Source organism: Bombus huntii, chromosome 7 (assembly GCF_024542735.1).
Source record: "Bombus huntii isolate Logan2020A chromosome 7, iyBomHunt1.1, whole genome shotgun sequence".
Lineage (NCBI taxonomy): Eukaryota > Metazoa > Arthropoda > Insecta > Hymenoptera > Apidae > Bombus > Bombus huntii.
The window spans coordinates 8,200,492-8,215,690 of record NC_066244.1 but is presented as its reverse complement, the minus strand read 5'-3'; the positions used below and the strand labels follow the sequence as shown (position 1 = coordinate 8,215,690).

The following is a 15,199-nucleotide window of genomic DNA, read 5'->3' as shown; positions in this document are numbered from 1 at the left end:
ATACTCTGTAATTTACGAACGTAAATGAGGTCGATGAAACGTGTACGGAACAATGGCGTCGAAATCATTAGGTTCGTTCTGATCGTTTCTGCATCCCGTGCAGTGTGTAACTAACTTAATTTGTGGGCTTTCGGCGAGCCTGTCAGGTTACATAATCAACTACGGATGGATTTCAATCGAATATAGTACAGTCACGTAACATGCCATTTCCAGACTGCCAAAACTGCGAAACTCAAGGAAGAATATCGCTCGAGAGATAAGAAAGGGAATGAAACATAAAATCCTAGGTATTTATTTCTATTTGTACAGAAGAAACAAAAATCAAAATACGCTCTTTTGATTCGAAAAATCAGTTCATTAGTTGCGAACACTTCACACAACAAACGCCAACAAAGAGAGTAAAGTGTCGACACGGCGGAAGTGCAACACAAGACTTGGAATGCTTTCAAGCTCAGAGAAATCTCGCGAGATGTTCGTAGAGAATTTTTCTTGGATGTCCCGTGGAACCCTTTCCGGATTTTATGGAAGTCACAACAGATCCTCGCTTTTTATTTTCTCTCGCCGGTCCTTTGTATCCTTCTATTCCTTTTTTCCTACTAGCGGAGAATTCCTGCCATTCATTCTTTCTCTCCTTTTTCTCCTCTCGCTCCTTGTCGCTGACTGGCCTGCAACTTAGATAAGTACCCACTTTGCCACCAGCGCGAACGTACTCGTCGAGACAAGAAAAAGGACAAACGATCCTCATACACCTCGTGAAATTTCAGTCGCACCACTGTTAATCGCCATTTTATAAGACACGCCTGTTATTTGTAAAACAAGGGATGAGAAGGAACGATAGGAGTGTTGGAATTTCACCGTGAACTTCATCTGCAGGGACTTCAAATTTTACATTCTTACGTATTGTAACATATGAGTTTTGCATGTATCTACATTCAAATAACATCCCCTTTAATTTAATAAATCCTTAACTATAATGCTCGTCTATGATAAGAGAATTCTAAATTTTTAATTTTTGTATTCTACGGAATAATTACATAGCGATTCCACATTTTCGTCTGACAATGTTTAACCTTACCAAATATCTTCTCTCGCAAAATCAATATTAAAGCTAGTACAACACTGAAACGAACCGAGAATAATTAAGCTGTAGCCAAAATTACTCGAAATAATCAGAATTACTGAGCAAACGCAATCATTGGATAAACGTTCGTGCCCTATTCCTTCTAATTGCTTCATTAAACGACCTGAAATCGTGTTTCAATTTCGTGAAAGGCGTCGTCTACGCTGAAAGGTACTTTTCGACCCGATTCAGTGACGAATACAGAAGTTATCAACGTGAAACATGAATCGTAGCGTAATAGCCAGGCGTTAAGACGTCAGCGTCGTTCCTCAACTTACCGCGAAATCGTGACGACAAGAGAAACTGGTTAGAAAATAGAAGCGTCGACCACGCGGGAGACTCTGCTATCTCTGGCGAATTGTCCTTTAAATCGCAACGTCGGCGTAGTTATGTAAATATGACCGATCTGTTGAAGCCCATTACGTTCCTTGGCAAAATAATACCGATGACACAGGTCTGAACACAGGTGAAGTTACACCGTAGACATCGAGCAAACTATTTTACACCGTCGTCTATTTCTATGTGGCGGATGCATCATTCTTTGTATTTATCGTATTGCGAAATGAAACGGTGGTTGAACTTGTACCGATTTACTTAGATCAATTGAAAAAAGTATCATGAATTTTGTATACCAATCAGAGAAAACTGGGCAAACTTTGGAGAAAAATACGAAACGCGGGTTTATTTAAGAAAAGGGCATGACAGCCGGAGAAATAGAAAAATCGAGGAATTTGTATATAATTATCGAGTAAAATAGAAATTCATCAGTGAAAAAAAACGTACAATTTTTCAAGAAAAGACGCGTGAAGTTGTTGGATGGTAGATTTTTGAACCTTTCTTGATTGTTGCAACGAATTTTCTAGACAATCTAACACTAATTCCTGAACTATCTCTGGAGAACATGAGGTGAAGCGAAGGAATTTTAATGGGAAATTGTTTTACATAACACTGCAATGCAACAGTGCACTGTAGCACATAGCGCTGAGAAACGAAGGTAAAAGTAGCAATACCCGTGCAACGATTAAGTAGAAAGTTAGGCGAGCCGATTCGAAAGCAAACAAACATAGTAAAGAACTGGCCTGCGTGCAGAGATTCGTAATGTTTAAAGCATACATATGGATTTGAATTTCGTGGATCTCATCCAGTTAAAAGAGGAATGGGAAAACGCCTGGATTCGTATAAAGATGAAGTAGAAATCCGATGTGACGAGGGAATTTTTCATAAAGCACACTAATTGAGTCGTAAAGACGGTTTATTAATTTATTTGAGACACAAAACTATTACCGAGTATCTTTATACGTTCTTTCCACTGTGATATAAAAATTGACGAAAGGATGTTTCACGGCTGAACTGCTCCAGACGGACTTCGTAATTTGTAGAGGATCGAAAGTTTTCGTGAGAAAACTTCGTTGGATCCAATATCGAGACGAGGCGCAACCGCGCGAACTATACAAAATGATCGGCATAGAGAATAAATTCCAATAGAATCCCGAAAACTCTGTAGGATTATTCTAACTTCACAACCTTATATCTAGCGAAATATAATCGAAATTCTTTGAACAGGAAATGAGATATAGCTGTGTGAAAAATGACGCGATATGACACTGCTGAGTTAACTATCTAAATAAGCAATTATCAATGGTAAAAATAATAGAAACATAGATATCTATTCAAAGATACAAAAAAATGGTAATACTCGGAACAGCAGCGACAATTAGAAAAATGCTACAATAGTAACAGAAGATCATATAATCTTTAATACCATAAAGTCATGTAATCTTTACACCATACAAGTGCGAATAAAGCTGTTCGCATGAAAATGATAATAAAACGAAGAAAAATTACATATTTTTGGATTCGTAATTATCTGATAATATAACGATACTTTCCCTTCCTAGTCGTGTAATTTTCATGACGAACAACTTTTCACTAAATTCAAGGGAAGCTCCTATTGGATTGTACATCCTTCGGACTATGTTTATGAGCTCGCGATACACAAGCTTTCTTTCACAGCGTGAATCTTTTTCTTCTCGTGAGAGTTCCAGGGCAACATCGAAAGGAGAGTGACGAAAGAGAAGAAGAAAACGAGTAGATTCAGACAGGCTAACAAAAAAGTTGGCCACGGGGGGCGAAGAAAGACGTAAGCGTAAATAACGGTAGGGTCGTATAGATGGGAAGCTAGACAGATGGATAGATAAATAGATAAATAGACAGGCGTGGAAAGGGCGACGAAGGATGAAAACGGGAGGTCAGAGGGTGATAGATAGGAGGACAGATCCCAGGGACTGGCTGAGTCCGTTGGTTGGCAGCTACATTAACCGTGAAACGTGCACAGGGCAACACCAGAAAAGAAGCAGAGACAGCCTGCGGCGATAAAATAATGAGCTTCCGGTTTTCCTCGTTTCCAGGTGGTGTCTTTGTCGTGCTGGTTTGCGGGTTGGCCCTGGCTATCCTCGTCGCAGTCCTCGAGTTCTGCTGGAACTCCAAGAAGAACGCCCAATCGGACAGGGTAAGCGAACGAAGCACCGAGATACTTGCGTGCGATTTCGTGCTTCGCGTGTATGTGCTGCATGAGTGTATTTTCCTCTTTTTTGCGTGCAAGGCCGCTCGTCTCATCATCAGTGTGCTTTTTTTTTATCGTTTTCGCATTTCGTATCTTTCGCCTGCTATATCTCGAAACTTCGATGAAAAACAATTGCATGACATATCGATGGTATAAATCTACCGTTTGATTTTCAAGTTTCTGATCGAGCGATTTGCCCGTAGAACGACAGAATCACGTTACATTTATTTGATTACACGTGGTATAGCCGGCTCGTCTGAGCACGCACGTTCCCGTTCTACTTGTTTGATTTAAATGCGATACTGCTCTACGTAGCGAGTTAAACACCAATCAAATAGCTTTCATATCAATCCGTTCGATGAATTTGCAAACAGATGAAGCATGCTAAACATTACGCTTCCAAACACACGCTTCCAAAAGCTGTGTCGTGTATCCTATGTAAAATCAGTCAAAGAATAAACGATTATGAAACGCGAAACTCACCAGAGATTCGATACGCAAAGAATTATTTATTTCATACGATAAGAAGGTTTTTTTGAGGTTTTTTGTAGTATTTGGATCTCTTTGAATATCAACATAGGATAAGAAATGCGATATGAAACCATATCGCTGTTTGAAACGAAACCCAACTGTTTGGAAAAATATCACTTCTCAATACGTATAAGGTATATTAACGCGCAATAAAAAATATAAAAGCGCAAAAATTTTCGTTTTAATCGATAACAAAGTTGAGAGTATAAAACATCAAACACATTTACCTCTATATCTTGTCCTATATAACACAAAGTTCCATAGAATTTTAACTTTACGTGACACAATGTCACTAACGAAGCTGTTACTTAAATACTTTCTCTAACTCTTCCTCAACTCTATCAACCCGTTATTTACAACTTGTAAAGAAGCTCATCACAAGCATACCATAATTCGCATTGAAAATTTACGATGAAAAGCGGCCTGGTACGCAAGAGGATTCGCATGGTATCGAGCTCGTCTGGTGCGATCGTCTTTCTGTATCATTTGTTGGTATTGTTGTGCCTGTTCTGCCGGTCCCTGTCCATGCATCGGTGGCAAAACGAAAAAAACGTCGACTCGACGCCGCGGCACGGCAGTCCCTGTGCGCCGAGATGGCCTCGGAATTGCGGTTTGCCGTGCGGTGCGGCTCGCGGCAGAGGCCAGCCGCGAAGGCGCGCAATTCCGACGCCGCGGTGCCGTGCGACCGTTGCAGCCCGCGTGCCACCAGGAGGAGAACGCGATATTGTTCAACCGGCCACGAAGAGACTACCTACATTCCGAGCATCGAGATACCACGGTTAAATGGTGTAAGTCCTGTCCCTCACGACGGGCTCCTGACGATGGCCTCTCTTCCAGCTTTTCTTTTTCCCTCTTTCCTATCCTGTTGTTATTTGAAAAGGTAGTTTACCTGGCTGTAGCATTTCTTTTATATCTACTTGTTCTATACGTACTGGTGTATCACGCCAAAAGGTGTAAAGATGTTATATCGCCCAGTTCTATTCTAAATTCGTCGAATTACAAAAGGTTCTGTCATAGCCGAGAAGAGAAGCCATCGGTTGAACGCGGAGCTGTGCCACTTTCACGGTAATTCAATCTCGAAGAGAATAACGTGTAACGAAGACACCTACGCGAATTATTATCAACGAACGATTTGACTCGGGAACGTATCTTGTTGGTATACCAACGCCAATTTTCCAGCGTAACAATCGAAAGATTCGATTACCGTGATATAGGGACAGTCTCCATGGAGCCTACCAACAGATCTGTGCGTTTCTTTCATCAAGCTTCGAAACACGTAAGAACGCACGGAAGAGAAAACGCGAGAAGCCACGAACGCGAGAAGGGAGTATCGCAAATTGGGAAGTGCTTGCGCGAAAATTGTCCCTTGATTATCCTTTCGTATATCTTTTGTACCTCGTTTTCATGCGTTTTTTTTTTCTTCTTTGTATCTCTGTCTGTCTCTCTGATAATACTAGATTCGAATATACGTTCTGTTGTACATGGAGTAAATTTATTTATTTATTCGTCTCTGTACGTGAATACGTAAATACTGTATGTTCTGCATTTTGGCACGGTCCAATGTATCTTGCTACTACTAGCGAAACGAGCACCGCGCGTTTAATCACAACTGGCGCGGAGCTCTCAGTCACGCACGCTTACATTCGCAGTAATCGCTTCGACATACGCGCCCTTGTGTAGGGGCGCGTGTATAAAACTTGGTTGCATGCCTCGTATTTCTGTTAAACGATCGTAATACGATCCAACGCGACGACGACGTCACTTCAAATTCGTCGTCGTACAGTCGAACGCCTCTAGCCAACGTTTGTTCGCTGCCTCGTCGACATCGATCGTTTTGCCGTGCATGTTCGAATTTGTCGAATCACCCGTTCCAAGTCGAGCAAACGAACAGTCGTGAAGGGAATCTAAGAACAGCGCCACGCTTGGTACTTTATATCGATACCAGAAAGGATAACGAAACGTTTTGAAATTGGAAGAGGAAGGAATACCATTTTCTAAATTATTTCTATTTTCGTTATTTCTTTATTCAAAATTATCTTTTCCCTGTGTGGTACAAGAAGGAACATTCGGTTTTAATAGGAAAATTCTCCGGGCCATTGGGATATCGATACGATACCATAGCGTTAAGTAACTCGTAAAATTTGATTTCGCAAAGTTGCTTGCCGTTACAGTACGGCGAATATCGGCTCTTCAACACGATAGAATAGAGTGTTCGTTAAACAGCTATCGGAAAGGAACGTGGCCGACGCGAAACCATTCGCCGTGCTCGAAAGCTCACGTGAATGGTGCTTCTGATCGTGTCGGAAGTGATTTTTCCGAGCTACGTCACATTTTCCAAGCTCGTTTCCACGTAGCCAGCCAGCAGGTCCTCGGAATATCTCGAAATGTGCGTAACCACGACTACGGAGAGAACACCGATCATCAATATTCTGTTAGAAAAAATAACAAACTAAACGAAAATTATCAAACTCGTTTCCCTCGTATCTCTGCTGTCGAACGAATTCCACGGGCACGGACGAAAATTTTCTCTGCTACCTGGCTTAAGTCTCGAAAAGTTGTGTAACAGTGATTATTGAATTTAATTAGATCACGATGAATTATACATTTGCAATGTTCAATTGGAAATTAATTGTAGAACAATCGTAACCGGTTTCGTTATGTCGAGTTTAAAATGAAGTAAAATGTCCCGTACTTGATAGAAATCAAATTCGAGATAGATTTTCACTTCGAGATCCGCTATTCAGACTAGAGTTTAATTGCAATTTAAACGAGACAGGATCAGCGGCTCGGTAGAATTTCGTTGGAAAATTCCACGGCTTAAAACTATGATCCAATCGGATTTCCAGTTTTGTAGGTTTCAGCGAGAACGAAAGGAAAGCTTCGGTCTCGAATTCCGAATTCCACTTTCGATACTTTAATCAGCGACACGATGCTTATCGATACGGCAGAATCCACGAAGAATATTTATTGCAATGCTTTAAACCTCTCGGAAGTTCGCTGACGATCTTGTTTTTCCATCGTCTCATCCGTTGATTCGTTTTGATAAAAACAAACGAGTTTCCCGTCATTCCATGAGGGATGGGTGTAGATCAATGTTTCTCAATAGACATTGTACGATTTGTCTAGGCGAAGAATGATTAGAAACTGTACTCTGTACTTAGAAACTCTGCTTTATTCGTGTAGTTGAACTATTCCACTCCTATGTGTAGTAAACAATTTCTCTAAAGATCTAAAGAGATTTTAGGAGTACCGCTTTCAGTTCGAAAGCTCGAAAACAACCTTCAAGAGCTTAAGTAAAAAATTTGATGTCAATCTATTTTGTTCTACGTTGTTTTTTAGCTATTCGCGTAGTTTAATTACACCGTGTATCCAATAAAAAAATTTTCTAGACTTTCGAAGAGATTGAAAATCGGTGTTTCCAAGTCGAAAGTACCGGAATAGTGTCCAAAAATTCAAACCGAAAAATTTAGTGTCAAACCGTTCTATTTGCAGGCTTACTCTCTCGAACAAAACCGAAATGTTCGGAACACAACGCTTCCGCGCGGAAACGCGGACCTCGCTTCCACCAAACTAGCGGTCTGCGTTTCGCACGGTTCATTCCCTCGTTCCGCAACAACATCGCTTTTTCTCTGGGACGGGGGAAAAAAAGAAAATGAATCTATCGTATATGCGACTACAGTTTCAGGAAAGTCCCTCTCGCCTTTGCTCACCGATATTTTATTGAATTTCGATCCTCGCAAACGTATTTTTATCACAAATAAGTTCTTTTTTTCGGGAAATCGCAGCTGGACGTTGGTCGTTCGAATCGATACGAGGCAGATTCCGTAAATCTCGGGAAAATTGAAGCGTCAGCCGATCTAGAGAAAAATAGAAAAAGAGCATGCACGGTAACGAATCTATAGACGATTGCAGTAGAGACTCGTTGGAACGAGGCGAGGACGAGACCATAACGCGTAACGATTTCGATACGTAGGCCCACGCGAGGCGGAGAAAATTCCTTTAGGAGCTTGGAAAAAGTTATAGCAAGTTTTAACGAGACCTGGCAACTTTTAATAACTCGCTCGCTCGCAGCTACGAGACGTAGAGAGGCCTCGGGGTGACCGAAAAGGATTACCCGCGACCAATCATCACCCCGATATAGCTAACACCCTTTGCTTCCTCTTTTCTCAGCAGGAGGGTGGTGCGTTGTCGATGACGGAGATGAAGAAATCATTGAGCTTCGATCAAGTGGGAGCGGCCCGTGGCGGGAACACCTAGCACAGGCCTCATCCTCATCTTCATCCTCAGCAGCAGCAACAGCAACAACAGCAACCACCACCGTGCAAAGCCACGCCCACGCACACACGTCACACACACTGCCACTCACATTCACACAGCCACAGTCACAGTCATACGCACAAGCACCAACCACCCCCACCGAGGCAGAGACGGGGCTCTTCAAGCATCGTCTTGGGTCAAGGTTAGTTGCTTCCAGATGATTCCCTACGCGCGATACGAGTACCCGCACGAGTTCCAAAAGAACTAAAATCATTTTTTTTTTTATTAGATCTTGAAATTGCCCTCATACAAGAAACAGAAATGTATCATGCGCGATCTTCATTTCTAAAACTATAAATTTCGACGAAATATTCGATGAAAGAAACAGAACATTAATAATACGTTAGGATAAAAAATTTTTTAATGAAAAGAACAGTGAAGCGACCATATTTAAATATGAAAGAGAAAAAGAACTACTTACGAAAAGAATATAGGAAAAAATGTCTTTGATGCGCAGGAGGTGACCATCCTGAGAGTATTCTCTGGAGATTCGACTGCGACCTGGCGGGTGAACCAGACGTGGTAATATCGCCGCCACCGCCACCGCCTCCGCCCTCGGCGGCTGTATCGAGGACCACGACCCTTTGACCAATACTCGAGGAGGTGCCGACAGGTGTGCCCGTCCAAAAGGAACTGCCCACCCAGGCCTCGGTAGTAGTGAACGTGGTCGACCAAAAGGAGACCTGCTTATAGCATATGTAGTCGCCGGGGCGGCTGAGTCGACCACAACGCGGCCCGGCTTGTGCCATCGGCGACGTTGGATCATCGATCGATCGACTATCCACGTGACGACACAACAATGTAGATTCGTTTAGTAAAATACAGAACGAACGTGGACAAGTTGCGACGTGTGCCAAAAAACCCGGTCCATCGGTATGGATCATCTAGGACGAGAGATCGTGTCGAGGACCATGTTACCAATACACGAACAGAGACGTTGATCGAGATGGAACGCGATAGAGATACATTTTACAAAAAGATAAAAAACGAACGGTGGACAGTGGACGAAGTTCGCTCGAAACAGCGAATGAAATTGTCGTGCTGATTGCAAATGAGAGATCGATCGTAGAACCAGGTGTTTGATACGAATAATCCGTATTGTTCGATGCCGGAGGTGGATGCTCCTCGAGCGGACGTTAATAAAACAGGATCGATTGCACGGCGATCGAAAGGCGTCACCGTCCAAACGACCGCGTTCCATCGACCTGACGAAGCTGAATAGCAAATGAAACACCGTGTGCAACGCCAATCAATCGGGTGAGCGAATCGTTCGCTACTCGAGGCGAGGACTTTCGAGGCTGGGGGAAGGGAGGGTCGAATAGTGGTTAAACGGCCGATTCAATTGCCCGGACTGCCCGACGCGATGGGTTCGGGCCGATTTCCAAGCTAAACATATCGATAATGGAGCCAGAAACGAGGTCGAGAACTCGGGCGATGGGTTCTCTTTTGGCACGCTGAAGAAGTAGCCTCGTACGCGGCCAGTGATGGAAAAGAACCATGTTACTATCGATCAACGACCACGATACGTGTGATTAGACTCGGACCAAAACTCATAGTGATCACTGCCAGCAGCTAGCCTAACATAGTCAAACGATCTAGTACGACGTGAACAAAGAGGAAGCTTTAATCCTTGCCATAGTAAGAAAGAAGCTTTGATCCTTGCGTTCACCTTCGCGAAAGATCGATTCTTGAGAGTCGACGTGACCAACGAAGATTTTTCGATTCGGAAGAACTCGATCGCAATGTTACACGAAACATGCACAATGAAGTACTATTTAAGAAGAACGGAACGAAGAATATACGTGGGATACGTCACAACGTTTAGAGAGCAGGATTTAGATAAACGACATGTTTACGAACGAAGATTAATGGCCTAGGACGGGTGTACTGTCGTCATCTTTTCGACCAAACGACCAAGACGATCACAGATAACTAGGAAGAACGAAGATGAATTAAAATTTATCGTCTTATAGACAATTAGGAAAAAAAGGAAAAAAACAACTAGAACAACCTCGGCCGTTTCCTGCGAGAAGCGAGACGAATCGGAGGACGTAGTACAAAATTTCCAAAGCGTTACCTGAGCGTTTACGATTTTGCATCCTGACCTTTGTTTTCGCGCCGTTGTGTCCGCGAGCACAGTCGCCAACGATGGACTAACAACAACTTTGCGAGTTCTATTGCGCCGCGAAATAGAATTTTTCACGCGTTTTATACAACGGAAGAAAGGACGAGGAACAGATTCTGCGAATGAATTTCTCGGCGTGCCAGGCAGCCTCGAAAGATCGAATACAGGGATCGATCCTCGCTGTTACATGCATCGTAGGAAAATATTATAGAAAACGGACCAGAACATCCTGTCGACGAAGCAAGCGTGCTTGGAGAAATAGTTCGTTGATTCGATGGCGTTCTGTATTATAATAGACACGGTTGTACATGATCGAATTTGTTCAGCGATTGGTGATTCACGATAGAACATACTTTTACCGGACGATTGTATAAAGGAAAAGATCACACGTATGGACGCGTACACGAGCACGTTGGTACACGGTGTACGCGCGCATACCCGCATCTTAAATTTAGTTTACATGTAATGCCATAGGTAAGTGCGTAGACACGTAAGAGACCTAGTCATATTTTGACACGATCGACAATTTATTATCGAGACGATACGATACGTTGTACAGTGACCGTTTTTTCACGAAATTCGAACAACTGACGCCGTTATCGAGAAGCGTATTCGATGGCGTTTTTAGTGTTGCGCACCGCGTCGTATACATACAAACAAACACAACATACAAATAAATACACACAAACACATACGTATTGTGCATATACAAAAGGAACTATGTTTGTTGAAAGAAAAAGAGAAATGAACGTCGTTCGACGGTTTTATTAAAGCGTTATTAACGATATCAAAGGGAAGGGGATGTAAGGGTGTATGATTGAGCGCATGTGATAAGAAACAGGAGCGAATCGTGCCAAAAAAAGGGATAATCCATACTGATGTCATGGATGACAAGCAGCGACGATGATTTTTAAGTTACGTCAGATTATCGATCGCGTGACGTTGCGTAATTCGATAACGAGACGACCGATGCGACCACAAATTTCCTCGCGAACGTTTTAAAAACGAAAACAGCGACGAATATTGTGATTGCGCTGCCGAAAAATAAGTATATTCTCATTTGCATAGATAATTTTAATGGGGACGTAATTGAAAGTCGTGGATATTAATCAACGCATTTGCCGAAACTTTATCACGTCGCTGATGAAGAGTTCACTTTGACGGAAGCGAATGAAAAGACACGGCAAGAAATTTTCAATGGTTCCCGAAATAATCGAGTCTCGGGTATGGGATGCTCGCGTAATTGCCTTCGGAGGAACACTAATCCCAGCCTGCTGATAAATGAATTCTTCGTCCGCGTCGATTAATTAAGAGACTCACCCTCGTCAAAGTCGAGACACGTGGGTTTATCGAACCGGCGTTCGTTCTTCTTTGTCTGTTCTCGTGTCTCTCATTTCGGCTCATTCGTAGGTCGCGATCGGAATTTCGATTTGCCTACGCCGGAAGCGCATAAATTGCGGGCACGATTCGTTCTCGAAGAGAGGGCTGACTAGAAATCATCGTGATTGCGATATTTCGATGAAATAAAATTGAAGAGCGAAAGCGTTTGCGGAGATGAGGGAGATATTATTGCGACGAATATTACGTTGCCGGGAGGGAATGAATTGAGGCGTGAGGTGTTGGTTGGGAGAGTGTTCAACAGTTCATAACTACGTACTTGTCGCGTCATCACTGGTGTGCCACTATTCAATAAATAAATTTTATTTACTTAATCGATCTAGACATTTCTACATTTGGCGTAGCAATTGGAAATACATCGACTTTCTTTTTGCGATGGAGGCTCTGAGAGCTCGAAAAGGAAATTTCATTTCGTCGATCAACGATTGCAAGAGTTTCTCCTCTCTCGATTCTCAGCTCCTCGATCGAGTGAATGTGATACGCAGTGAATCGTCAACTTAAACATATCTCTCCGAAATAAGACAGACAATTAAATGTTGTTATATACATGTTTTACTGAATATTATCACTTTTTCTATCTCCGTGCAAAATTCATCCATTCTCAGTCAAACCACGATTAAAACGATCCCATGTCCCAAATCCTCGTGAAACGAATTCCACCTATCACTCGCAAGTTTTACACGCAATTCTTGTATGTACCTTTCCCTTGATATCTTCCTTTCTTTCGTAGCCGAGCATTCGACGAAAACGATAATAAACGACTGGAGCAATGAACAGCGATTTCGTTTCTCTGCTAACAAATTCATCGATTCCATCGGAACCAGGACAGAAGGCTTACAGAGGGACACAGCCATGTCATTGTGGACAAAATGACAAGTGAACCGATAGTTCATCAATCATCATCGCTTATTCCTCGATACATATTCAGATCGATCCTACGTTCCTTTGGCCAGCGTAATTTCGTTTACCACCACCGCTACGTCAATTATGCAAATCTCATTTCCTGCTCGGGACTATCAAGCCAGCCTATCGATGTCTCTCGAATATCACCGTCTTCCCACTTAATAGCGTGTTCGTTGACTTCAATCACCACTGAGCCAATACGAGTTTCCATCTCGTACATCGAATCATGGAAATTAATGAGAATCGTTTCCAGGGAAAGTTTCGTTCAGTGTCGAAACGTTTATTGGTCAAACAACACTTGCGGGCTTTATTTAATTTCGTGTCACGTAAATTTCGATTATAATTAAGTGAATCCAAAGTGCAATTTAGGATTGAATTTGAAGCCCGTGTTTGACAATAGTGCGTTTCATAAATAATTTCAATTTGCTAAATGCTGCATTAAAATTAATTATTCTTTATTACTATTCAAGCACATTGATTATCAACGCTTTAATTTGTAATTCCATGTGACTTATATTACCATTATCATTAATCAAGAATTGGTTTTCTGCCTTTATACGAAGTAAAAGATTTAAATGATATAACAAGATACATCAAGAACGCTTTACTTCCGTCAACTACGTCGAAATATCATTTCTACCAATGGAATTGGCCCGAGATTGTTCGAATATGCTCTCTTCTATTTATAGCGTTTCCGACTGTTCGCTCCTTCAGGATCTCAGGCATGGAACTAAATTGTCACGGCGAAGTGGCTGGCTTCCATCGCCCCATATTGAAAATTGCATTCATTTAACCGCGCCGCGTCAAAGGGAGCCCGTTAAAATCTGGGCCATTCGTCGTTCCTTGCGGAGGGCAAAAAGATGAAAAGGGAGAGAATCGTCGAAAGAGCGGCCTGCCGGAAAAGGAATAAGAAACGCCGTCGGTTATCGAGCCTCAGCCGGTTCCCAATCGACGCGTACTCGTTAATTCTTGCGATATCGTTACGCCATAAAATGAATCTTCTCCCCTTTCCATCCTTTCCTGCCGCTTCTTCGATCGTTAATGGGAATACGAACAAGTCGTCGAACGTTCTGCTTCGTCGTGAATGAAGAACACGAGGTCTTGTTATCCACGATGAAAGAAGAAACGCTGAATGGATCTTACGGTGGAATTTTGGAGCAGTAAGTTTTTAGTAGGACAGAATAAATAGAGACAGATAGAGGACAAGACAAAATCAATCGCGCGTTCTTTTGATTAGCGACACGTTGCGACGTAAAGACCAGAAGACAAAATGTCTCGATTTTCAGGAACCTTCCTTTTGACAGAATTTCCCCAATTTCCTTCAATCCTTCTTTGTCACGTTTCGAAACGATAAAGCAAATTGAAAGCTCGTCTAATATCCCGATGCTTCAAAGTATACGTTACGATCTTCATCTACGATCTTCTGTGTCCGTTCGTTTGGGTGACTCGTTAGTAAATTACAAGGAGAAACGTGTTATTTAGCACGACGAATCGATCTTTCGCGTCTAATTTGCAAATAATGGAACGAAGGGAGTGGAATTGGTCTAAAAAGGGTTGAAAAATTGGACGTAAGGCAGATGCTTGTTAACGTAACGACGACAGCCGTTCGTATCGACCGATTATTTCTTAATAATTCATCTTCGAGTAGCGGCGGTTTAATATATAACTCGTTAACGTTTAACGGACGAAAGAGGAGCGACGAGGCGAGAAGAAAAATGAGAAATAACGAGACGGAAGATTCTGGGAATCGAACGATTCGCCACACCATTCGTGTTCCGTCATTCTTTACGATTAGATTATAACGAGTGATTTATTATCGCTAAACTGGCACGTAAGTACTCCTCGATATCCATACATTTTAAGAAACAAGAATGTCAGATTATTACGAAAAGGTACAATAACCTGTGTCAGTAACTTTTTTCAATGAATTTCTGTCATCGTTAATAGCTCGATGATCAGCCATAAAATCGGAGCTTCGAAAGTATAATTTACAGTTTTACATGGACCAATTTTACGTCCAATCTTACTATATCGCTTCGTTCAAGTATATCCATAACGCCATTGAATTTCCGTTAGTGAATCGAGAATGTGAAATCTATTTTCTCGTTTGTTAAGCGCGAAAAGAACGGACAGGAATCCTCATCGAGGATTCCCGTGGAAAGCTTCTTTCGAGACGTTTAATCAGACTGGACGGGTAAAAGTTTCGTCCCTGGGGATTCGACCATTCTCGGCAACGTTGTGG

General features: G+C 42.2%; 1 protein-coding gene across 8 annotated transcripts in view; it reads left to right on the top strand.

Moving 5' to 3' along the window:
* Positions 1 to 9,131, top strand: part of LOC126867600 (glutamate receptor ionotropic, kainate 2) — a 157,277-nt gene extending 148,146 nt beyond the window's left edge. For 3 of the 8 annotated variants that reach the window (XM_050622270.1, XM_050622262.1, XM_050622264.1), the window contains 4 exons: positions 3,529 to 3,629; positions 4,793 to 5,000; positions 8,385 to 8,673; positions 8,989 to 9,131. In XM_050622270.1, the coding sequence (XP_050478227.1) occupies positions 3,529 to 3,629; positions 4,793 to 5,000; positions 8,385 to 8,673; positions 8,989 to 8,995 (605 nt within the window). In that variant the 3' untranslated portion in view covers positions 8,996 to 9,131. Of the gene's footprint in view, positions 1 to 3,528; positions 3,630 to 4,792; positions 5,003 to 8,384; positions 8,674 to 8,988 lie in introns of those variants that run through there. The other 5 variants (XM_050622263.1, XM_050622266.1, XM_050622265.1 and 2 more) reach the window with 5 other exon arrangements.
* Positions 9,132 to 15,199: the final 6,068 nt, after the last annotated feature.